Below are 27,652 nucleotides of genomic sequence, written 5' to 3'. Positions count from 1 at the left end.
GCAAATAACTCAAACAATGTCAACAGGTAGCATTAGATATTTTTCTAAAATAATTAATTACATGCTATCAGCTTTCCCCACTTTTGCTTTCTGTTCCCGGCATTCATTTCAGAGTAGTGATATTTTTTTTACATTTTCGTTTTCTTATGTTATGATGTATTATGATCTGTTAATGATACTGCTTAAAGATTTCTTTGTCACCGATTTTTACACATATGGTTTTTGTATAGATGTCATTTTCTAGATGATAAAAGTTCATTACATTTTCCTAAAAAATTTTTATTTTTATTTTTTTACAATAACCAAACAGAATTGCATTAAGGTATAAAGTTACCACTTTATATATCAACTTCTAAAGAGAATAACTGAGTATAAATTTCACTGTGAAAAACACACCAACAACACACTTCTTTGTTCATTTAAGTTTACAATTGCATATTTTATTTTGCTGAAATATTATTTACAAGTATATTCAGATAAAAAAATTCAGGCATGTAATTATCTAAAAATATTTCACAAGATTTAGTTTACATCTTAACATTTTCCAATGAGTTCAATAAAGAAAATGTTTGTTACTCACTGTTTCTTGATTACATTAAATCAAAATAGCTGGTCACACAAAAGAGTCTTAAGATCTGACACCATAGGAAGCACATCTCCATATGGTGGAAGCAAAATTTTCTCTATTAGTTCTTAAGAAACTGAGAGATTTTCACCCAAAATGTATGACATTGATAATCATTTACTATTTTTGGAAAGCGAATTACCAGCAATTCGTATCATGGGAATAATTATCGCAACCCATTTGATTTGAAATTAGACCTTCAAGACTTTATTCAATTCGATAAAGATTCTTCATTTTGTGACATTTATGAACACTATACGATTTCTGTTTGTGTATATCTGGTGACAAAAGAATACATGAAAAGTTTAGGGTGGCACGGTGTCATATCCACACTAACACTTTATCAGATGTATGGAGCTGTGCTTCCTATGGTGTCAGATCTTGAGACTCTTTTGTGTGACCAGCTATTTTGATTTAATGTAATCAAGAAACAGTGAGTAACAAACATTTTCTTTATTGAACTCATTGGAAAATGTTAAGATGTAAACTAAATCTTGTGAAATATTTTTAGATAATTACATGCCTGAATTTTTTTATCTGAATATACTTGTAAATAATATTTCAGTAAAATAAAATATGCATTTGTAAACTTAAATGAACAAAGAAGTGTGTTGTTGGTGTGTTTTTCACAGTGAAATTTTTACTCAGTTATTCTCTTTAGAAGTTGATATATAAAGCGGTAACTTTATACATTAATGCAATTCTGTTTAATTATTGTAAAAAAACAAAGTTAAAATTTGTTTAGGAAAAGGTAATGAATTTTTAAAATTTAGAAAATGACATCTATACAAAGACCATATGTGTAAAAATCGGCGACAAAGAAAACTTTAAGCAGAATCGTTAACAGATCATAATACATCAGTTGAAATAATAATAAATAACTATTTATTTGTTGTGACAGAAGAAGTTTCTAATACAAAAACGCTAATGCACACTCCAAACCCTTGTTTGTCTCATTTCTTTCAGTAAAAACTTACTAAGCTAAATAAAAATTATGACATTTTGAAAAAAAATTAAAATTTCAGCTGCAGACGTAGCTTTTAAGCATAAGTAATTGACGGTAAAATTAATAGCCACAAGGGACAACAAGTACATCCCCACAGTTTTGCGAGCAAAAGTAGATTCTGTATATCAACAAAGGAGATATAAAAAGTAGATTTTGAAAATAATATTTTAATTTTTTATGAGAAATGTATCTCTTATTAAGAAATGTTAGAAAGCAGGCTCAAAGCTACAGAGCAGTTTTCATGAATACAACAAAGTCGGGATTTTGAGCTTCGGTGGTGAGAAGTTGATGCATCCTCATAATGTGTTAATTCCATACCTCTACTTCTGAAAAATCAGTTGTTAAAATAGACAATCTCTTTGCTGAGGTTTCAGTTATAAAAATACTTCTGCAAGATTTAAAAGTAATATAGAGAAAAACAAGCAATCAGATTGTAAAAAATATATAGAATCATATCAAAAGCCTGCATCGAGTGATGTGAAGTTTTGGGTTGTGGTATTCCAAACGATGAAAACAATATGGATGTGAATATCAAAACTTTACAAAGCTGATGAATTTCTTGATTGCTGTGATGAACAGCGCCAGTTGAAAGAGTTTTTTCTCTGATGAACAATGTTTGGTTTACTGATCGAATCTGACTTTTAACTAAAAACACTAAACATCTCTTTCACATAAAAATGAGTTCAGATGTGATTTGCTCAGATTTGTATGAACTAAAAATAATGACACAATTTCTTTCTTAAAGAAAGTTCATTCGTCTGAAACTATGAATGCTACAATTCAAATTATTTATTTGAATTGTACCATTATTTAAATTATTTAATTATTTAATTAAATAATTAAATATTTATTTGAAGGTAAACATTTTATTTTTCTTTGCAATTTGTTTATGGTCGACATTGATGTCGTATGTTGTTTTTTTTTCAAGAAATATGATAACTCTACTTTCAGACACTTGTTAAGTTTAAAGTCTTAATTTTTGTTTAAATATGAATGTGAAAAAAAAAATACGAGCGCAAATTACCAAGTATTCTTGCCATCTGTCACACTACAGTGCGAAATTAACAGAAGAGGAGAGTGGTGACTTTACTTTACTTACAATGCTTGATTGTCTCATTTCCTTTTAGTCAACACTTACTAATGTGAAAGATAAATACGGCAATGCTAAAGAAAAAAAGCATCTATTTTTGAAGTGACAGTGAGTTCACAAACACACACAATTTTTTTTGCTAAGTTATTCTGGTTAGAATGTGTAATAAAGTTAACGTTTAATTAGAAAAATTAATAAACGTTTGAAGATCTTAATTCCTACGGACACGCAAATGAACAAACTCTGCCCAGATAATGTCGCTAAGTAAAGAACATTTGCAACAATGGGAAAACATAGCCAAGAGCTACAGTGCGAATGTTGCGCTATTAAGGAAATTTACAGAAACCTATAAGGAACAGGAATCAACTGCATTTTCAGTTTATTTACTGCAATTCGTTCTTTCAGGTTGCTGATCATCTTTGTGTGTGTGTGTGTCTGTGTGTGTGTGTGTGCTCTACTGCTTTGTGTATCCCGTAAAGTAAAAAAAATTAGCGAACCCAAAACACTGATATTTTTCTTTCTTCAGGAAAATTGCAAGAGAGACAAATCTTGAGAAAGATTTCTAAGTTATTATTCTTTTGAATTTTTCATTGAGAATATACTTGTAAATAATATTTCAATCAAATAAATGTATTTGTAAACTTAAATGAACAAGTTAAGGTGTTACTGATATGTTCTCCATATTTCACAATATATTCGTTCTGCTTAGAACTTGTAATAAAGTGAACATTTAATTAAAAAAGTAATGAAGATTTTAAGATCTTAAACATGACATAGAAGCACTAAAACTAAGATTCCAATAATTAATTAATTTAGAAAATGTAAACATGAAAGAAAAAAAAGATGTGTGTGTGTGTGTGTGTTTGATGGGGACACCACTGATATCCAGTAGTTAAATCTTTTAGAAGCTATCTATTGACAAATATTTTCCCATAGTTCCAAACTCGAGCCAAAGACCCAATACTTGACCAAATATCTTTCCAGAATTCCAATCCCTAATCATTACCCATAATTCCAAATATGTACAAAAAGCTCATCTCACATCACTGACAAAATCACCAAATTTCAGAAACACAACATGACTACAATGATGGTTCCCCAAGGAAATTCCAAATATTCCAGAATTCCATACTAAAACCATTACCCACAATGCCACACATGAATAAAACTTAATGACTTCAACAACTGTGGTCAAAAGACCCTATCCCAGAATTCCATGCTAAAACCATTACCCAGAATACCACACTCAAACCAGAGATACAACATGACGTCATTGATGGATGTTTCACCCAGGGAAATTCCAAGGTTTCCATACTCTAACCATCACCCACAATTCCATATGTGAACAATTAACCAGCATTCCCTACTCAAACCAAAAGACACAACGTGATCTCACAGAGAGATATGATCCTGATCTTATCTCTAACCATCACCCACATTTCTATACACGAACAATTGCCCAAAATTCTATATGCGAACAATTACCCAGAATGCCATACATGAACCAAAAGACACAACGTGACATCACAGACAGATGTGTCCTCCAGGGAAATTCCAAGCATTACATACTCATGACGTCACTGATATCATCAAGCAATGACGTCAGGAATCCTTATCTTATCTCGAACTTGATCTTGTTCAAAGTGTCCAACCAATCACGCCACAAATCCTTATCGTATCTTGATCTTGATTTCCTTCAAAGTGACACCCTTACTACTTATGCAACATGAATATTGAGCAAGAGCATGATTGAAAGCTTCCAATGCTGTTTGGCCTGTAAAATAACAGGAAGTTACCAATCTAAAATCATATTTCCTTAGTAACGAAAGCAATAATGTATTTCTGAGTCTAACCTTAACTAGATATTGATACCTCTTATATCTAATAGAATAAGTCAGTGGTTTCCAACCTTTTTCGGCTCGTGGCAGACTTTTTTAATGACCAAATTGGTGACGTATCAAAAAATATTACTAATTTTATTATTAATTTACAACTTTTGATTATATCACAGTCAAGTAAATACAAACAATATTACAAAAAATACAATAAAACGCCTTTAAATTACATTATACAAGAATTTCAAACACTAGCAAAATGAACTCAAAAATTACTTATACAATATAAAAAAAGGTTTGTAAATAAAGTTTAATTCGATATTTGTGCTTATTTGTTATCTCTTCTAGAGATGGTCTGAATTTTGTTCTCCAAAATCTCCAGCTTTGAACGCTTCTTACTTTTTATGTTAGTCGTGATTGAGAACGCTAACTCGCACATTCTTCTATATGAAGTGGAAAATTGTAGCAATACATTTATAGCTTTCTTTGATAGCATTTTATATTTTTCTCAAATTAATATCCAAAACCACTCAAAGGACATATTGAAAATTTTAATGTTAATGTTCTGTCGGCTGTCAGAATGAAGAATTAATCTGTGGGATTAATTCTTCATCTTCTTGCAGAACCAAGTCAAAAGAAGTATTAGAAATTGAAATGGATTTCTTATCCAATCAAAATTTTCAGTTTGTAAAGTTGGAAAATATCCTTTTTTACATTATTATTGATATTATTACGTGACACCTCCAGGGAGTCCAAAGACTCATCGACGGAGATCACCTACTCTACAATTCTCCATCTCAACCACTCAGTCCATCAACCAAAATGAACCGCAACTGGGTTGGGTTGCCTTCATCATGTACACCAACACCATTTATCGTCGACCACAACCATTAGTATTTTCAGACAATCACAAACATCCATGCCCATGACACCCTCCCCAGTGCTAATTGGGCACAGGTTTGCTTAACTTCAGTGATCATACGAGAACTGGTGTTTTCAAACCGATCTGGCCGCTGGCATTTTCGTGCAAAGATTACAAATGTTCTTTTACTTCTTCTTTTATTACGGATTTTGTACAATCTTTGTGAATCGATGGAAAGATTTCCAAATTGTTTTCATTCGTTCTATTAATCCAGAATGTTTTTTTTTTTTCGAATGCATAATTTGTCAGTTGGTGTAAATATTTTTCACATTATTTTGTCTTTCAAGTAAGAAGAAAACAAACTAATTTCCACTATGGTCAAGTAATAAGGCAATAATTTTTCTTTTAAGTTCCAAAACACGACTTAACACTTTTCCCCTCGAGGCACCAGACCTCTGTGTGAAACAGCAAACATTTGGGGTCCTTCCATTGATGTGCAAATTGCATTAAATAACTTAGTTTTCAAATGTCTTGCTTTTACATAATTTATAATGTTAATTACCTGACTTTAAAACGCGTTGAGTTTCTCAGATAGTGTTTTAACCATAAGTGCTTTTCTATGTAAGAAGCAATGGGAAACTATAATATTAGGATTCATTTTCTTTGCAAATGCAGCAAAGCCATTTTCATTTTCTGAAATATCAACAATTATTTTCCTGATTATTATTCAGGCATAGCAATTTTAGCAATTTCCTTTATGGATTCCTGTCCAAACATTCTTCGGAAAATAATTGTAAAAGCACGTAGTTTTTTTTTTCGGCAATTGTATGCGATTTACACTCTTTTTTACAATTAATTCAGCCATTTCGTATGACGCAAGCTGAGCTTTATCGAATACCTTAACAGTGCTTTGAAAACGACCAATTCTGCCAACAGAAAATAGTCCCCTTCTTGGGACGCAATTAATATACCGTTTGAACATAAAACTATGAGCTTATTCAGTATTTTTTTTTTAAATACTAATTAGTACCACTTAAAAAACTATCTAAATAAATAAAGTGGCTGATTGTTTTGGCTAATCACATTGCTCCTTGGCCACACCACAATTTCAAAATTAGAACAAACAACATGTCGAACGAGACAGATGTTTCGAGTGCGACTCCAGATTTTTTTTTCATTGAAATTTTCATGAGAAATCATTGAGTCAGTCAAAGCAAATTTTGATGAACCTTTATGCAAAGCTGCGAGCTTCACACCCTGGCAAGACCAAGGAAGAGATTGTAGCAATGGTGAGCGAAATAACCGGTGTTTCGGAGAGAACCATCTACAGTATGAAAGCCGATAAAAAAGAGTTCACAGACAACACCGAAAAAAATGGACACGATGGGGACTTGAACTCGACCAATCCAGTGCGAAGCACTCACCAAGATTTGACGACTTTGTTCGGTGTGCCATTCGCCGAAAGATTCATGCATTTTTTTTTTCAGGAATCAGCAGCCCATACTTAAAAAGCTGATTGCTAAAGTCAACTGTGATCCTTCCCGACAAATATCAAAATATTTGTCGGGAGGGATCGTATAATTTTTAAAATATAATGTTTAAAATAAACGATTTTTAGGTATAAACATTATTAAAATTTTTTCACCGTTTTCTAACAAATCAATTAATTTTTTAATCAATAGTGCTTTCCAACAGACAGTTGTCAGCGACCAAGGACAATAAATTATTGCTACAATAAATTAGTGGTGTTTGTTTCAAAGATCGACAGTCACTCTGTGCGACATATATAATGCACTCGACACTCAGTGTTAGCAATTCTATTTCATCTAGGATTTCGAAATTACAATATTGAGTAACGTAATCTTTAACATTACGCACTTAGCGACGCATATATTGAAGATTTATTCAGTAACCAAAACGCTCTCTCAAATCACTGCTGTAGCAAACAAGACATCAAGCGATCAACACCTTAGCCGAGCAACGAGATGGGTGCCAAGCGAGGAGGAACGATCTACGCATGCGTCGAAGGACTAGGGCAAGAGACCGGAGTATGCTGGCTGCCAGTTTCGTATTAGAATCCGGACTCGTCAAATTCTTCGGTGTGCGATCACTGCAGTGTACTCTGCGGTGATATTAGAAATGCCAAAGAAAGAAAACATTTATAATTCGCATAATTTCTGCAAGACTTATGAGAATAGTTTATCAACAGAGCATCGCATATTTCTACCGAAGCACTTGGGAAAAATAATGTTTCTATTTTTAATAAAAAATTTCTTGCCACACCGAATTCAATATTGTCGTACACCAGCGTGTTGGAGCACATCGGTTGAGAACCACTGGGATAAGGATAATTCTTATCATCAATTTGGGTTAAATATTTTTGGATTAAATATTTATAATAAAATCTCAATATTAACCATTTAGTAAAGTATTTAATAGAATACCAGGTGGCGGTAGTGGTAGTAGTAATAACAAATCATTTTTAAGACGTTTGTATCTTTTTAATTTATCATTATTAAACTGCTTTTATTTATTTATTTTTTTTTTCAATAGGTTTTAGTTCCTTTAACGGGCAAAAATGGAGTGAACAGAGGCGTTTTGCATTGCACATGTTAAGAGATTTAGGTTTCGGTACAGCCAAAATGCAAAATCATATCAAGGTACGAATCTTCAAACAAAGTCATGCTGAAATGATATCTTTTTTTTTGGGGGGGGGGGGGAATAATTGTTTTTCAGAGCAGATTTTATCTCAATGGATGTGCTGAACATTTTTTTTTTATTTTTATTTTGGAAATATGACGAATTTCTTCAACAATTCGGAATGGCAAAAGTATTTGTATTTAGGATAGTTATATTTAATATAATTTAGTATTTAACCAGGTAAACTAGGCTTTTGAAATGCAAGACTGTTTGGTGTTCTCAATTATAAATTAAAAATTTTAATTTTTTTTTTTGAAAAAAAAAGTGACGAAATATCAAATTTATAATTTTTTCACTGAAATCCTAAATATTACGACAAATATCTATAATAAGTGAAATTCAAATCTTTTGATTTTTAAAATATAATCAGAGGTGTTCACTATTTATCCAGAAATCGCCCACTCATTTAATTTTAATTGCTACTTCATATAAATCAAACTGTTCATTGCAGGAGGAGATCAAGCATTTTGTTGAGACATTGAGGACATTCGAGGGAAAAGAAGTTAATGTGCATCGATACTTAAGTGCTAGTAGTTCCAACAACATATCATCTTTGGTGTTCGGCAGGCGACTGGATTACGATGATCCAACAAGGGTGCTCCTGGATACGGTGACGGAAGAATTATTAAAATTTATTGGTTCCAATACCATCCATGCGTGGATTCCATGGCTTAAGTCTTATCTGGTGCGTTTCAAAGTGGCTGGTTATAAGGATTTTGGAGCGTCTTTGAAGGCTATACTGAAATTTTTCAAGTACGTCACCCAAGTTTACTCTACAATTAACTATTTTCCAATTGAGTTTTGAATGAGTTAATTTTAGAAGATCATTCACAAGATGCTTTAGTATTTATTGCTATTTGACGGGAGAAATGTTCTGTTTTACGCTTACACGTAGATCTACATCACGCCATGAGGGCTTTGAAAATCACATCTGCTAGAATAGCGATTAGTTGTAGGATGAAAACCCCAATTTTTAGTGAGCGAGCTTATTTTTTCTCCAGGAAATCCTGGAGGAAAAAAAATCCTTTTGTCCCAGTATGAGACGGACCTACTCACTTTCAGATGAATAGCCCTGATCAAGATCCTTCACCTCCTAAACGTGATTCGAACTCAGGTTTTTTCATCGTCGAAAGTGAACTACGAAGGGTTCTGAGATAATATACAAAAAAGAAAAAGCTAATTTTTATTTTCTTCAAACGGGCAAAGGTTTTAATTTCAATTCTGGAAATGCTATCGTAAATAAAATAAAGGTGGATTCATAATATTTTTTTATTCTCGATTCTTATTATAAAATATTTAAATATCTTCATCAGTAATTTAATATCATATTAGACATCTTCCGGGTATTCACTTAAATTAATTTTACTTTCTGACACCGTTGTTCTTATTTCCAAATCTTGATAGGTGAGCTTTGGTGGAAAGGACGATGAACCCTTGGAGGGTAATGGATGGCAATGCTGTAGCCAATGAAGTTCTAACTGAGGCTCGGCTATTGCTGTTACCCTCCTGCCATGATCAGAGTTTTAATAATAGATCTATCCGGTTGGTTGTCTACGCAATTTTGATTGAATACTCTTGGAGGGTAACGGATGGCAATGCTGTAGTCAATGAAGTTCTAACTGAGGCTCGGCTATTGCTGTTACCCTCCTGCCATGATCAGAGATTTAATAGCTCAATAACACCTTATCCCTACACTGTTCTCTACAGATAACGGGGAAGATGAAAAGCATTCTTGCTTCGCCCCTTTAAGCCAGTCCTTATAAGGACTTATTTCCAAGGTGGGATTTTTTTTGTTTTCCGATTGTAGTTGTGTCTTCAGGCAATTTAAAAGTTTAAAAAGTTAAAAAATAAAAAAAAATTTAAAGTTTCTGAAAACTGACCAGAGAGCTTACGAGAATTGTTTTATTTTATTAATTCATTGGCTTTTTTTTTTTTTTTTATGTTGGGACCAAATACGAGAGGTTGGCTGATCAATCAATAATACTTTAGTGCCGCATATGGGTAGTGGATTGGGAAAGGAGAAACTTGTTTACATTCAATTTAAAAGACTGTATATTGTGTTCGTTGGGAAATACATCAGTGGAGAAGGCCGTTCCACAGTAGAACAGTAGCAGGGATGAAGGAGGTGGAAAAGAAACTTGTTCTGTTTGTTTCTAGGTGTACTGTGAAGGGATGTTGAGCAGCAGTTGTACCTGTTCCAACGAGCTTAGTACTGCGTGGAGGAGTTATTAATATTTCAGATGAGTATTTCTAGGGTCATTTATCAGTCTAATTGCTCTCCCCTGTATTGAGTCAAGCATTTTGAGGGAGATTTTAGGAGTCCCACTTCAAATGTGAGAACAATATTCGACAGCTAGGCAGATATTTGATTTGCATAATGTTAACAGCTGTTCAGAGGTAAAGTAACGTCTTGAGCGAAAGAGAAATTCTATTTTTTTTTTTTTTTGGAAAAATTGAGGATGCAGTGGTTATGATGTGTTTATGCCAGGAGAGGCCTGATGTCAAGGTAATTCCGAGAAGAGAAATATCAACTTGTCTGGGAATTTGATTGTTATCAAAAATAATACTGGAGAGAAATGGTTCTTTTTTGTGGGAAATAAGACAGAACTGGGTTTTACTAGCGTGGAAGTTGACGAGGTTATCTGAGCCCCATTGGAGGATGACTTGGAGGTCAGAATTAAGGGAAGTTGTAGTTGATGTTCTGTGGGTTGAAGAGAGTTTTGTAGAGTAAGGTTTATCAAACGAAAGGGAGGAGTGCAATGTGCTGTCATCTGCAAAACTGTATTGGGTTGGAGGTCAAGTGAAGTACGTCATTGATATACAGAAGGAAGAGAGTCGTTGAGAGAACTGAACGTTGTGGGACCCCAGCATTAGCTGGATGGTGTGAGGATAGGGAGCCTTCTACCATCACAAATAGTGTGCGTCCAGACAGAAAGATGGCAGTTCATCTGAGATATATACTTCCTTTTTTTCTGTAATCACCAAGACATTTTGTTTGCATATTTTACATTTTTAAACCTTTGAATCTGCACGTAAATCGTAAAACTTCCATATATTGTTTTTTTTTATTATTATCAATGCCAATCTTTACTATTTTAAGACAAATTTTAATCCTACATAATATAAACAACCTTTAAGACCTTGATAAAGACCTAAATTTAAAATATCAAAAACTATCCATTGCAAATGACAAGCCATTTGTATAAGGTCGCGAGAGGAGGATTTTCCCGATTGGTTGCGTTCCTTATGACTCGCAACAGGAATTTTTATGCTTCCGCCCAGCAGTTTTCGTATCCCCCCCCCCCACCACCACGAAGTGTTATTTTTGTTGTTGTTATTATATTATTATAACGCTATTGTACATTTTACCATGGGGTGGCATTAGGATTTTTTTTTTTTTTTGCCATTTTATTTCTACACAGTTCGGACACCCTGCTCTGCAGATCAAACATGAAACTTTTTCAAGCTACTCGAGAAGTGATCCCGCACCAGGCGATAAAATTCATCTCCCATCTAAAGACAATCACAAATATCCATACCCACAGCGGAATTCGAACCTGCGACCTGTTGGTTGGAGAGCGGCTGCGCGAATCACTCGGTCAGCCAAGCCAGCTCATCGAATATTTTAATCATTCGGTGAAAGCGAATATTTGAAAAATACGCCGAGCATCGGCCAAATACCGAAGCAAAACCGAATATTCAGAATATCCCTATTTTTAACATCCAAGTGATCTTTTGAACATTTTTCACTTTTTTTTTTTTTTTTTAGTATGCCCAACTTCGATTCCCTGCATCGTCACTCCCAAATCCTTACCCTCGTCAGTTTTTTGCAGCTATTTCCATAAATGTAACACATAGCTTATAATCTTTTCGACCTAAAGTTCAGAGCTTTACATTTTTTCACATTATATTGTTAAACAGTATCCTCTGTCACTCTATTAAGATCATTTTGAAAGATCTTCGAACCATCTTTATGAACGATTGCCTTTTCTGATTTTTTATCAGAAAACATTTGGATATTCTCTCTGAAAAGATTCCTTATTATTAATGTACAAATTAAATAACCACAGTTCAAGTACATAGCGCTGTACTTTCGCAGTTGCTTGCATTTTCTTAGATTAGACTGTACCATGTTTCATTGTCTGATATCTGTCCATGAGCCCTCCTTATTTATGTCACTAGCTACATATCCATCCGCATTTGTTTCAATCTACAAGGTAGATATCCTGTCAAATGGCTTTGTAAAGTCCAGCAGTATCGCCGAGTAGTCATTTCTTTTATGCAATTCAATGTTCACTTTATTATATAACTCATAAATAAACTACTAAGATAAGAACTATCTTTCGCATAGAGTACTGTATTCCTGTGCGCCCAATCTGGAATTGGTGAACATGAAGATGGTACTCTTAGCCGCCATTTGTAATGTATTACTACAATGTTCACTGGGCATCTACAGATGCCGTATGGTCACTCCGATGCTGGGTGATTTGCCACACCAGGCCTCGCCATGTAGTCCTGCTGTTTGCCCTTCTGGCAGCCTTAACTCTCTGAAGATCAGTCACTCCACACACGCCATCCATCCATCTCATTGATGGTCTACCCCTGCCTCTTTTTCCAGGAACGTTATCTTCTATTACTGTTCTGAGAAGTCTCCCCTTGGATCCTTTCAATGTGTCCAAAATATTTTAACTTTCTTCTGTCAATATCCTTAAGGAGCCTTCAAGTTCTACTGATCTTTTCTAGCACCCATTTATTTGTACGCCTTTCAGTATATGATATACTCAACAGCCTTCTGTAACACCACATCTCAAAAGCAGATATCCGTTTCTTTAGGTTCCAAGTCTCACATCCATAAGTCGCTGTTGGAAAAACAATTGCATCCAAAATCCTCAACTTTGTTTCCATGGAGATAGATCCATCCTTTCAGATTTTAGACAGGTCTCTGACTATTATTTTAGCCATTCCTAACCTTTTTCTGAAGTCTTCTGAACGGCAATTCTTCACATTAATAATCGATCCCAGGTATTTAAACTTGCTGACTTCCTTAATTCTTTTTCCATTAAGGTACGCTTGTTTCTCAAGAGCTTCTCTGTTTGTATTTCCTTTGAGAATCATAATCTTTGTCTTGCTAGAGAGTTGAAGTCCTCTGTTATTACTGATCTTGTTAACTTTGTCAAGAATTAGTCCAAGTTCTTCCATGTCATTACAAAGGAGTACTATATCATCAGCATACCTCAGATTACTAATCAATCTAACTCCTATCCTAATTCCTGTCCTGAGCTCATCCAATGCTTCACCCATGGTGTCCTCCGCATAGATACTAAACAAGTGAGGAGAAAGTAAACATCCTTGCCTAACTCCTTTTCCAATTTGAAGCCAGTCAGTCAACCCAACACCTGTTCTTACCGTGGCTTCTTGCTCCTTATACAAGTTGGCTATCAACCTAATAGTATGTTGAGGAAAACCCATTCTTTTCCTTACTTCCCACAGTTTCACATGCTCAACACAGTCAAAAGGTTTAAAGTAGTCTAAGAAACACATTACCAGAGGGAGTCTGAATTCTTTATATTTTTCAATGTAATGCATTAAACGCCTCCATTCCTGAGACGCAAATCGGACTATAATTTGCTGCTCGTATGTTAAAGCCTACTCTATTTGAACTAGTTTGCTCTCTTTCCACTCCTTGGGACTATTTCAGAGGTGCGATTGAAGCTAAACAGCCTGATCAGCAGCACCGCTAACTCTCTTGAACCTTAATAAACATGTCAAAATCTTATACGATCCCATGGCATTATTCATAAAAATTAAAAAGCGCACCATTCGCTTCAAACCCATTTGATTGTAAATTTTATTTATATGTACATACCGAATTTTTATACATGCAAATATTTCGACATTTGCTGTCCTTACACCAATAAACTATAAACGAACTAACCATCCAATCAGCCTAATTTACGTAATGTGAGTTCATCTCTGGCTGAATGAAATAAACAAACAAAAAACTGTTGTAAAATAAATGCAAAGTAAAGAAAGATAAATTTATTTGTAAAATCTAAGTATTAATTCAGAGCAATAATTTATTTCAGTCAGGAAATAGACCAGCACCAGGAAACCCTCGATCCCAATGATTTCAGAGACTATATAGACAGATTCTTACAAGAAAGGGCAGAAAACAAAGTCAAGGATCCCAATACTTCATTTAACAGTAAGTATTCCAACTGACGTTTGCATCGTAGATTTTCATTCTATTGTTAATATAAAAGAGAAATATAAACTATTTCTACAATTTTACTTCATGCAAAGTGACTTCTGCAGCTGCTGAGTGTTTTTTTAAGGATGGGTAACACAGCAAATTGATATTTAATCCTTTTATTTCATAGAGAATTTTATTATTACAACTACTGTATCAACATTAAATATTCATACACTATCCAATGTTCCATAAGGCTGTCATGTATTCTTCAATCTACGCTTATGAAAATTAAGAAAAATCCGTTGAGACTTTTTATTCTCTTATAGGGAGTAGGCGGTAGTACAATCTCCACCGATAGCCAACCAGAGATAACTGACTCAAGACTATCACTAATTATGAACGGCATCCAGTGAAGAGACGGATGTGAACTGTCTCTATTTCGTGGTCCATGATCCTAATACTATATATTGTCTGAGATTGTGCGTTTCATCTATTTTGTTGGGTTTACGGGACGAAAAACCCACTTTCCCATGTCAGAGATCGACTATCTCGGGAACTGATCGAAGAAAGACTTAGACAATGTTCTTCTAGTCGTCGACCAGAATCGAATCTGCCTTCAGGTGGTCAAGCACCGTACAATGCAAACGCCACTTCCACTGAGCTACACAAACTCATATATTATCGTTCCCCAAAAGAAAAATACTTCGCTATTTAAGTTATTAAAATATTAATCACTCTTTTAAATTGAATAAATATAAGTTTAGATTTGTCCTTATTTATTTTAGACTAACTCCTTTCTTTTGTTTCTATACTTAAATCACAGCTTTCTAGTAAAGTTTTACGACTCAAAAAATAGCATTAGAACGAATTATACACTTTGAATCACTTATTCAAAAACTTCACAAGCTTTAGAAGAGTGGAAGTTATCTCAGAGTTTTGTTGTAAGCGTTCAGTATGAACCATGTTGGTTATTCGAGAGCTATGGTTAAGATATTTCTTTACTCCTCTGCATTAATATTTGTACGTCATTGAATGAAGAGTTAGCTGGATCTTCTTTCTAGTATATCACGATTGGTTGACATCGGCGAGACATTAAACATAAATAGAATATTAAATATACTTCCACCCTCTCCACAAAAATAATAATACAAAATGTCTAAGATCTGAAAAATGGAGAGACCGCATAAGAACACCATAATCAACCTTCAAATCACATACTTTCTTACTGAGAAAGCTGCTTAAACGAAAATTAATGGAAAATTTCATAACAGTTCCAGACTAATCCTCTTCCAAGCGATCTCAGAAAAAATATCACGAATCTGGATTCATTAACCACCTTACCGGCCATTATGGATCAAATACGCATCCTCATACGCTTCGTCTCCATCATATATTTCAATGTAATATCAATGGCATTAAAATTTTAATATGCACTTCGCATCCATGATAACCTTGATGTCTATAGACATCTTGGCTGGTAGCGTGGTTAAATCCCAACGTTCGTTCAACTCCCTGGATCACTACTGTGGTAGTGACATGTACACCTGCTTTTGGCAATGTTATGTGTAATAACGTCATATTTATGAAAAATAGAAGCACCTCCATACTTCGTTTTGTTCAGTGATGCCCTTCAGTTGGAACTCGAAGAACCTCTATAGTTAGTCATATGTAAAGGAGATGGTGGCAGAGGGGCAGGGGGTGATGACAAGAAAAATGCACTGGTTAACAGACAGAGTATAATTGCATTGCAGCCTTTGTTGCTTCATCGGAATTTCAAAACAGCAACAACAACAAAATCGTGTCTGAATCTCCTTTCTTAATGAAAATCCATCTCTTTAATAGCCAAGGTCTAATTGAAATGTTATCGGTGTGTATGGAAACTAATTGATTCTGGAAACATTCTCTTGAATATTCTCATAAGAATTCTGTGTTTTTTTTTGTTTAAATTTGCATCTTCGGGAAGGCCGGGGCAGAAACGTAACGTTTCCAACAATTTCATTGACTATAAAATGGCATCCGTTTGTCTCGTGTAGCTCATTGGAAGTGACGTTTAGATCCTCCGCACTAGGCCGCCCTTAGATAGACTTAAATTCAGGTAATCACTGGCTGGAAGAACGTTTTCTTAGCCTTTCTTCAATCGATTCCAGAATTAGTCAATCTCTGACACAGACAAGCGGGTTTTTTCTCCTGGAAAATCGGTTTTTCGTCTCGTAAACAAAACAAAATCGACCGAAGAACCCACATTATTTCAGACAGTAACATATCCTGTTAGGGTTAGGTACTAAGAAATGGCAGCACTTGTTTGTCCGTCTCTTCATCGGTTACCGCTTATAATTAGCGATAGTCTTGGGTCTGCTATCTCTGATTGGTTACTAGTTGAGATTGAACTCCTGCTTAATCTACAAAAGCTAGATCGTGTTAGAAAAGACCTTGTCTTCTACCTAGATGGGAATAAAAGGACTTATAAACTATTATATATATATATATATATATATATATATATATATATATATATATATATATATATATATATATATATATATATAATAGTTTTAATTAATTATATTTTATATATTTTCAGGGAATGTATTAATAGGAAACTCACTGACGTTATTTGCAGCAGGGAGTAGCACAGTCAGAGACACGCTCGATTGGTTTCTTTTAACAATGGCAGAATACCAAGGTGTTCAAAAACGAATTCAAGATGAGATTGAAAGTGTGATTGGAACAGAAAGAACACCGCAGTGGGCAGACCGAAATAATTTGCCTTACACACAAGCAGCTATAATGGAAGTTCAGAGGTGGAAGACTGTCGTACCAATCAATGTACACAGATAGTAAGTGTTTTTGTTATTGCTCTCCCGCAAAAGTATTTTAATACTTATTACCCAAAGGGCTTTCATGGTATGTTTAAAATATAAACCAGCATTACTGTTGTCTTTATGAAATACTCTTAATATTTTTGAATGCATATGCCAGCATATGCATTCCTTTAATTGTTTTTCCCCATTTAAACAATGGTAAATAACTGAAAAACAAACGTTGATGTGTTATTGTATGCCAGGTTAATGAGTGGCATTACAAGATGCTGTTTGGATCAAAAAATCATCCTTAAAATGAAAAGCAATGAGAAAAAATACAATAGGGCAATATTCTCGTTATAAGGGAATTAGTATTGCATTAGTTTCAAAGCGAGCGTTGATTGGTTGAAACACAGAACGATATTTCATTTCAATTGCCGGGCGTTTGATAAGACTGCAGACTAAATAAAAATAATTTGAATTAGTTGCATTTAATTAGATTAAATAAAATAACTTATTTAATATTTAAGTTTAATATGAACACAGTGTTTCTTATAATATGAATCAGCGCCATCTGCACTTGGTTTAAGTCACTTCCCGTGACTCTCGATATACGTCTTTTAATCAGTTTCACAGACCATCGCACATTAAAAGAGAAAAATTGTTGGTCCTAATCTGCTTCTTTTTATAGGATGCACATTTTTTTTTCTTTTTAAGAATTAATTAAAGACCACCGCTGTACGCAATCATTTAGTTCTGAATACTTGGAACTTGAACTGTCCCAAATAGAACAAATACGGACTGTCGATAGGATTCTTCACACTACCGCAGCGCCACCTCAGTCAATACAAATCACAGCTATTTAGTGTTATCATTCTCAACTAAAAAAATATTGATACGTTGCACTTGTATTATACAAGATGCAACATATCAATGTTTGTTTTTTCTTAAAATAAAACTGCGCGAGTGCAAACCGATATTTTCACCAGTGTGTAAATGGGGGAGGGAAACACTTTCATCTGTGCTTATTAGGGCAATCACGGGTAAAAGTATCCCCCCGTGTAGTCGGCGCCTCTGCAAACAGGTTATTTTCGGTTTGTTTGAGTCATTTCATTTTGGGCTGAAGTATCGCTCTATAACTGTAACAAGTAAAACTTGAAGTTGTCGGAGTTTGACCTTATTGATCCAAAGTTTACGCTATGTGGCTTAATATTATTTTTAAATGACTAATGTAAAAATATTCAATTTCCATCATCAGTTTGATTATTCACCTGATGAAATGCATTTGTTTAAAATCCTAAGGGGGACTCGTTTCACACTTGTTCACACCTCCATCTCCATCTCCGAACCATCATTTAAAAAATGCTTTACCTCATTTGTCTCCCTATCCACTCTAACATCAGTTAGAAAAATCATGCTGTTCATTCTTCTGAAATATAGGTCAGTGGTTTAGTTGTTTTTGATCAAGTAGGTTAATAGTCCATGATTAGTTTCCTATCTACAACTTTCTTCCAAATCAGTTTGTTATTGAAGAGGCCATGATTGAACCATTTGTTTCGTGTCTGTATTCTGAAGCACTCCTAATTTCGTAAATTTATGAAGTTAGGAGTGCTTCAGAAGATAGTCATGAAAGAAATGGTTCAAATCAGGAGAATATATAAATTTATTTATTTTTCCTGCTGCAAATATTTCTATTTCCCATTTTGTTTAAGTGGCCATATGATCTAACTTATTCTGTAAGTAGATCCACTTATTCATTCTGTAATATTAATGTTAAAAGTCACTGATGCCTTCCCATTTGTTTTCAAAACTTTCATACACTGATTTCCTGTCTTTAATCAACTGCTTTATTTTTTCCCAATCTCTCAAATTCATGAACTGATACCTAAAAAACGTATTATTTATTATGTGAATTCCACTCAAAACGGTAAAGGCTAATCGTACATAGTACCATGAGTGAGCCAAGGGTCAAATTCTCTTGAAATCCTAGTGTAGAGATACGTGAAATAGAAACGTGAAAGGAATTCGTCTCCCGCTTAAAGGCATCCATGCACGTAGCGATGAGATTCAAACCCACAATCTTATCAAAATACTAAAACTATGAAAATAACAACACAGAAAAAACTCAACGGTGAACCCATGAAACAAGTTACACTCTTGATTGAAGAAGAAAACAATCCAGTTACTCAAGAGTGTAACTTGTTTCATGGGTTCACCGTTGAGTTTTTTCTGTGTTGTTATTTTCATAGTTTTAGTATTTTGATAGCGGATTTTCTTACCTAATTTGTCATTCCTGTTATTTAATTGGGCAAAGTAATATTCCAGTTGATTTGCGAACATAATATTTGACAGTCTGGTTGGCCGAGTGGTCAGCGTATCGCCAAAGGGCTGCGGGTTCGAATCCCGCCGTAGGCATGGATTTGTGATTATCTGTGGAAATGCTAGTGGTGGTGGTGGTGGGCGATAGATGGCGTTGGTGTAGTTGATTGAGATAGAGAGTTGTAGAGAAGGTCCCCTCCCTCGATGAGTCTTTGGACTTCCTGGAGGTGCCATGTAATAATAATATATCTCCTATTTAAAAATCCTATTATCATTTTCTTTTGTAAAAATTATATTTACTTATTATTTTATATTTTTCTGTGTTACTTAACGTGTCTCTATTGCTCTATTTGTAATATTTTTCTTACCTCGTAATATATCGTAGTTGCTTGAGCTAGTTCAGCTGTCTAGACTTCAATTTCTAATTCATGCACAAAACTTGAATTTGATTCTTAATCCTTTTGTCTATGCCCTTTGGTTTTCTCCCCCACCCCCTATCAAGGCGGTAAATATGCTATTTCACGTGCTCGAAATGTAGACTTAGGAAATCTACTCTGCTGTCTTTCACTTGTATTGATCCTTAAAATTTTTCCGACTGCGCCATTAAGGATCGCATAAAAGAATTGTTTTTCTTTCTTTTACATTCATGAGAAACATTCAGCTAAGCACAAAAATAACTCTTAAATTTAACTCTATCTCAAGAAACTCCTATTCATTAGTCAATAGTGGCTATTACTATTCTCAGGTCACACAGGTTCGATATTTTTATGAGACAGTGCATTAGCAAAACAAAATCAGGCAAGCTATTAACAAAACAAAATCAGGCAAGCTATTAACAAAACAAACATGTTGATTCTTACTAGAGACAAAATATGTAGAAAACGCAAACAGCACATATCACGTGTTTAGTTATTTTTTTAATTTGGTTAATGTATAACTCAGCGTGTATAACATTGAGTTATATATTATTTTAATTACAAATATTTTATGTAATTTAATTTCCCATGTAAAATCGACATAGAGAAAAAATTATTTCTACTTTTTTTCTATACGAGATTTTACACTTTACCATATTGATTATAACTGCGCGCAGTCTTGTCCTGTATGGTTTGTTTTATTAAATATTTTTTCCCTGCAAAACACTTGTGCATCGGAATTATTATTAACTCCATGATGATTAATTTTTCCAGCGCATCCGAAGACAGCTCCATTCTGGAGTACGACATTCCAAAGGGCACTTCAGTGTTGGTGAATATCTGGGCCGTGCACCACGACGAGAATTATTGGAAATACCCCGAACGATATAGGCCTGAGAGGTTCTTGTCTGAAGATAAAAAGGAAATAATCAAGCCCGAATGCTGGATTCCTTTTACTTTAGGTAAGATGCTACTAGTGCATTAACAAGTATAATTTGCAATTGTTTTTAAGTAATTAATATTAACATCAATATATAAATGTTATTTAGATTAATATTTTATTACTAAGGCAATTGTGAAAAGGTCTCCTGGACTGAAAAAGTTAAGTAATCCTCGAAAATTAAAATATTTTTAATTTTTATGTAGATTTTCATGCTATTTTGTGTACCAAAACTTGGATTAACATTGATCTCAAGGATTCAAACATCTTGGAGATGAAATTTCAAGACCATGTTGTTATTTTCGTGAATAATGTTATCAGTTGTGTTTATTTACTTGGGAATCTGTTTTAGCTTGTTTCTGTTTCACTTTATCAACATGCCCAAGTAAGGACGTCATATCCTAAGTTTGTTTAAATGTGCCAATTCAAATAAACGTTGAAAATTTGAAAAATTTAGCAAAGGTCGATTGGAATTGGCAAATTTAAATACGCTTAGGACAAGACGCCCTTGCTTTGGCATGTTGAAAGTTGAAGTATATGTTGAGATATATATTGATATAAATCAGTCGTTATCTTCAATATAAATTTAGTTATCGTCATCGTTACTAGATGGCGAGACGGTTGCTATGTAATGTAATTATTTTGTTTTTTGGAGGGAGGGGTACTTACGAAACTCGTGAATACATATCGCTTATTTAAACAACTCTTTAAGATGATATTAACTATTCTTCTAAATCAGGAAAATGTAATTTTGTAATTGAATTTATTATTTTATTATTTTATAAAAATTAATGTTATTAATTTGTTTAACTGCTTCACTTTATCACTACTGTCGAGAATATTTTCTCACTTTCTGTTTATTTGTAATTACTCGCCTTGACTTCATTCTTTTACATTAAAATATATGAATGGACTAAGGGAGCCTGTACAAGATGCAACGCGAGATAATAATTTTTTTAATGAGAATTATGTATTTCTAAGTGTAGGTCACGAGTCGCTTATGAGCGAAAGCTAGAGAAATAGGAAGAGACCTCCACATACACTTCAAAAGAATGAGGAGAACCCACGGGGCTACTGACAATACGTAATCCTCTTGTCGTCGTAGTGACCTTGTAATTATCTGCAGGGATACTGAATAGAGGAGGTGCTAACATTTGGGGATTTAGTGAACCAAATTTCGCTTATGCCAAACCACAATGATCGTACAACAAAATGAAATGCTCTGCAAGTAGATTCGTCTCTCATCTTCCTTTTACCCTCTTTTACCTTGCGGTGTCGAGGGTTTTGTTAATCATCGGGCCTCAAACTCACAGGATAAGGTGGTCAGCCCTACTCCATGGAGTATCTGTAGTGTTGAGTTCTCAAAGCCGGTTTGCCTGCTTTGCGGGATGAAAAACCCCAAGATAAACTGGGAAAAACCCTACTGTCCATGCCCAAGACTGGCTAACTTGGCTATGGCCGAGGAAAATCCTGCAGCTCCTCACATCACCGACAGAAATCGAACCAAGGACACTCCTCCAGGCATATGACTAACCGCGCGGACAAACAGATTCGTCGTATAGATAAAAAAAAAAAGCCTGGCTGGTTTTGTCAAGGAATGAAAGCCAAGAGTGGAAATTCAGAAACTGTAACAAAGTCCAACTTGATATCAGCAAAATTCAAGGGGGCATTCTCAACGTAAGTATCAACGAAACAAAAGTAGAACTAGTGGATGAATTACTTACCACGTCAACATAACTGATGTTATCAAATAAATAAGACAAAATCAGGTGAGATTATTCTAAATAACGACATATAAGGTGTTATATTTAGATAATAACGATCATGAAAGAAAGAGTAACTATAATATTCAATTAAACACCAGGATATATTCTTGATTGGTTGGAATTTCAAGTAGTGATGTGGGCAAATATCAGAATGGCGAAATGGACATGTGACACCTATTTATGCATACTTTCCCCACAGATATACCGCTAAGGAAGAAGTGAAGGACTTTTTGGAGTCACTAGAGAAGGTTACGAGATTAAAAAGCAAGTTGGTCCTTGTTGGAGATCTCAAGCACACGGTCGGAAATGTGTTAGAAAACTCCAATAACAGAGCAAGCTTATTACAGTAAGTACGTCCTGAATTTCTATTCAGGACATGAAGTTGTAATTATTAACATTGTTTATCATTAACAAGCTCTCTCAACATAAAGATGCACAGAAATTCAACATGGAGAGGAGATATAAGAAATTAGACAAGTCTCACGGACAATGTAATTGTTGATAGTAATAACTACATTCTTATTCATAACAGAATGCAGTGGAGTTGAAACAGGAAGTGATCAGCATTTAGCTTTGAGCAGGATAAAATTGAATATTCACATTAACAAGAAAATTGTGTAAGAAAGATTTAACAAGAATCAAAGTAGAGCCGCTTTCATTTTGTTCTAGAAAAAAATGAGTTTTAAAACAAGAATCAGATTAGTAACAGGCATTTAGGAAAACAATGAGGATTTAACTATCGATAGGTGAAGTGATGTTGTTTGCAAGGATAAGAATATTAGACTTCCATGGTAGACTAAGGAAGTAAAAGATGCAATCATGGAAAAGAAGAAAGCGAATCTAAACTTCCTAACACATAAATCAGTACGTGCTCTGAGAGAATAGAGAGAGAGATAAAAAAGCTGTAAAATAAAAATTGATAAACGAAAGTTCTCGAAGGATTTAGGTAAACGTACTGAAGATAAATAGCAGGAAGGTGAAAAAATATTCGGGAGAGAGGGAGGACATCTACCCTACATCTGTTTCCACCACTCAATCCACCAACTACAACTCACCGCAACTACGTCAACGCCATCTACCGCCCGTTCCCACCACTAGTACTTCCACAAACAATCACAAACGTCCATGCTCACGACGGTATTCAAAACCGCAGCCTTTTGGCTGGAAAGCGAATACGAAATTGGACTATGTATTGACACAATGATTCGTAGTGATAATAATAACTGATTCAACGGGCGATGGAATCTAATGATATTTGGTATTTAGGATCTTTACTTGGCAGTCTGAACCTGGCAATTTTATTGGCAAAATTACGCAAATGAAAATAATGTTTACAGTGTATTTACCAAAAATATCCAACACCCGTATATAACTCAAATATCTTGGCTTGTTAACGTTACATATTTTGTTGTTGTTTTTCGTTGTTAGGAAGACGTTCGTGTCCAGGAGAAACGCTGGCTATTATGGAGGTCTTCCTTTACAGCAGTATCCTAGTGCAGAAATTCCACATAAAGTTCCACGAAGGAAAACGACATAATCTGGAAGGGGTCCCTGGAGGGGTATATAGACCGACTCCTTATAAGCTTTGTCTCATTTCAAGAAAGTAAAGGAATCTATTCCCACATATGAAAGTCTTGCGAGTTTGTTGTAAGATTTTCAACATTGCCAAAATTCAGGTTGAATGAGATTTTCTTTGGTTTTTGTAAAATCATAAAAATGTATGTCCAAAGATTTTTAATTATAATTTATTCTACCGTAAAGACAGACAGAACAGACGGAAGAACACACGAATTTACAAACCTACCCTGGCCTAGTAATCTCAGTTGCTTCTGCCGTAAATTTCAAAACAACAAGATTAGTTTATTGAAATACGAAGAGAGTTAATAATAACGTATTGTCTATTACAATTTGAGACCCAAGCACTGGAGCTGTTTGCGAAATATTTGGCTTTTTTGACTAGTATTAATAACCAGAAACTGCACAAAATTTCTGCGTTAAATTTATACACATTGGATTGTTAACAATTATTTTAAAAACACCTTTAGTCCACTCTCGGTACTAATATACAACCTTCTGTGAATGGGAAGCACATTAAAAAGCTGCTAAAAAGAATTACAGTATTTCGAAAGCGAACTTAGTCACGCACAACAATGTATTTATTTATTTACTTACCATTGAAGCCATCGAAGTATTTAATTTTCAAGTTAAAATACAGCTATTGATGAGAACTTCATATAGTTTTGATCCCTAATAGCATTATTAGCTCTTTGTTTCGTGCAACTCCCTGAAAACAAACAGAAACAGGATTCTTGAAAGCAGCAATAACTTTACCACATTACGAAGTGGCTGCTATATTGAATATTAATAATTTTCTGTACTTTAATGCTACAATGGAAGCACTATTGTAGCGCCATCTGTTATAAATGAAAGTGTTAGTCATGGCTAATGATTAGCTTGGGTCTCCCGCCAGGAGTCCATTAACTCCATAGAGATAATATGTAGATGAGAATGATGTTGAGGATGAATCCACTATATAAATACTTCCTGATTTTCAGTTTACTTAATAAGTTGAAAATGGAAAAGGAGTTAATGCATAAAAAAAATACCTGATGCATCCTCGAAAAACGTACACAAAAATTTACTCAGAAAGAACGTACACTATGGTGATAAAAGTATTTGGACACCTTACGTGCCATTCAAAATTTGGATCCTACCACGTACATCGGCGGATTTCGGAATACTGAGACGCGTAGCAATGTCACGGACAGAAAGACCACTGATGTGAAATTCAACTACCATCCCACGTTGGAAGTTTGTCGGTTCAGCTGAACATGGCATCCTGACACCGGTACAGTGCAAACCAATTACAGCACATCCCATCTTTTTATTACCGGACTAACGCAGACAGAAATGTCTGCGTAAGTCTGGCCAGAGAGTTGCATGCTTTAGGTTAACACTGCAGATATGCTGAGAAAAAGCCACAATCACCCTCTCAATGCCAAACCACGTTTGGAGACTGACCGTTCTGGACCACAGATGATCGGAAATGGGTTCTGTCGAGCGATGAATCAATCTTATAAATGCTTAACCCTTCGTGCTTTGAATCCGGAGGAGCTGGTTCAGCTGGGTAGCATAATTACAACTGTCAAGTGTGGTGAAAGCCCAGTTATGGTATTGGAATGTTTAAGATGGATATGCCAAACCATGACGTCCGATGGCCACCTGGATACCTTCATCCTTCCACGCTGTGGAAGTACTGTGGCAGTGACCCTTGCATGTTTAGCATGACAGTGCTCCATGCCATACTGAATTTCTTGTCCGAGACTATTTTTTCCAAAATAATGTTCAATTGTTAAACTTGCCGGTTCCTAGTTTAGACCTCAATCCGATTGAACAATTTTGGAAGGACTTAGAAACGCCAAATTCCTTTCAAACCAAAGCGGCAGTTATCACTTTTAGTACCGAGGGACAGTTTTGCGCGAGGAATAGAATATTCCTGTTGCAGAGTATCAAAAATTGGTTGAAAGCATTCAACAAAGACTATCTGTTCATTCAGGCCAAAGATTTCCCCACGCAATACTATAAATGTGGTAAAAACTGCGTTTAATTAAAACGAGGTGTGTAAATACTTTTCTCACCATAGTGTATATTTAGCCATGTAAAGCATATAAACACATGCTGAAAGTATGTTTCTTTGCAACTCTGCAATTTTGCAATTTTGGAGATCATAACAATCTGATTCAAGAGCACAGCAAACGATAACATACTAAACTATACTGATACGCATATAATAAAAAAAACAATGCAGACAACACCCGGATGTAAGAGTTTACACAACAATAAAATTGTTATGAAATGCATGAAAAACAATAATCCCTAACAAATCATTGTTGTTATCTGTAAGTAACAATCATCATTTAACAAAACATTCAGTAACGTAACTGTCAGAGTCATAATGGAAGGGTAGACCAGAATAGTATAAAATCCCGATTAACGCTTAATTTCCTCGCATTCGATTCTCGTTGCCGAGTTTCCTGCAGACATACTGCTAGCTGGAAGCTAAGAGTAGTGTCTACTATGACATGAGTTCTATTTCAGTAGCAGCTACCTTCTCGGTGTCCTCGAAAAGGACACAGTGAGTTGGAGGTTGCGTGTGGAGTCTGCTTGGAAATGAGTCTGGATGGTTCCTGCTACTACTTTGTGCAGAATTCAATTTAGAAGAGCGGTTGAGCCGACCGGACTGAAAGTGCAAACTTGAGATGAGAATAGCCGATGGATTAAGTGGTGGGTGGGGCTGTGTGAGAATCTTTTTCTCAACGAAGATATACAGATGGTCAAGTACAGATAAAGAGCGGTTAGATGTAGTGATTGCACAATTCGCAATCTGAAGATATATGTTAGGCGCTGTCGGTGGGTTGGGTAGGGCGCTGTCGGTGGGTTGGGTGGGACGCAATGTGGTGATTGCATTATTTGCAATCTGAAGATATATGTTAGGCGTTGTCGGTGGGTTGGGTGGGGCGTAACATAAACAATGCTTGCATTGAAAGCCTTTGTCTCAACTCTTTTAGTGATATTATATATGATTAGTTAGACGAGCAATACGATCTTCTTTACACCACGCATTTTGTCAACATTATGTTCGATATCCAGCAGCATGTCGATTGTTTGTTACACAATAAGTTTTAATCTCGACACCTTTTTCGTATGTATTACGGTCAACTTTCTTAGGAAGTTGACAGAAAGCAGATGATCAAGAGGCTGACACTTTTTCAAGAGATCGACATCACTCAATCTTTATCATTCAAGCGAAATAATAAGATTGCTTTAACATAATCTAAAGCTCAGTAACAACATAATCTGCAGAGAAAGCAAAATCAACCCAATAGATAAAATTCGGAGAAATCGTTTATAAATACCACGCAGATGTACTTAAAAATATTCCCCTTCGCCGTAATTAATTGTGATAAACATTTTTAACGTAACCTGCTGATCCTGTCTTTGAAAAAAAATGGTGTTCACCACTAGAAACACCCCCAGTTTAAGAAGGTATTTAGGAAATGTGCTCATCTTATAGTCGAAATTTTTGTTTCAAGAAAGCG

The 27,652-nt window shown here is 34.9% G+C and overlaps 1 protein-coding gene across 1 annotated transcript in view; it reads left to right on the top strand.

Moving 5' to 3' along the window:
* Positions 1 to 24,284, top strand: part of LOC150097691 (cytochrome P450 2J4-like) — a 33,804-nt gene extending 9,520 nt beyond the window's left edge. Inside the window, exons 3-8 of the mRNA XM_090407365.1 lie at positions 7,972 to 8,078; positions 8,570 to 8,871; positions 14,205 to 14,323; positions 16,893 to 17,148; positions 20,622 to 20,809; positions 23,982 to 24,284. Of these exons, the coding sequence (XP_090263491.1) occupies positions 7,972 to 8,078; positions 8,570 to 8,871; positions 14,205 to 14,323; positions 16,893 to 17,148; positions 20,622 to 20,809; positions 23,982 to 24,160 (1,151 nt within the window). The 3' untranslated portion in view covers positions 24,161 to 24,284. The remainder of the gene's footprint in view (positions 1 to 7,971; positions 8,079 to 8,569; positions 8,872 to 14,204; positions 14,324 to 16,892; positions 17,149 to 20,621; positions 20,810 to 23,981) is intronic.
* The last annotated feature ends 3,368 nt before the right edge of the window (positions 24,285 to 27,652 follow it).

Source organism: Typopeltis vanoorti, chromosome 17 (genome assembly GCF_054136105.1).
Source record: "Typopeltis vanoorti isolate ZY-2024b chromosome 17, IOZ_Tvanoo_1.0, whole genome shotgun sequence".
NCBI lineage: Eukaryota > Metazoa > Arthropoda > Arachnida > Uropygi > Thelyphonidae > Typopeltis > Typopeltis vanoorti.
The sequence above is the reverse complement of the archived record's forward strand: the minus strand, read 5'-3'. Positions and strand labels throughout refer to the sequence as shown.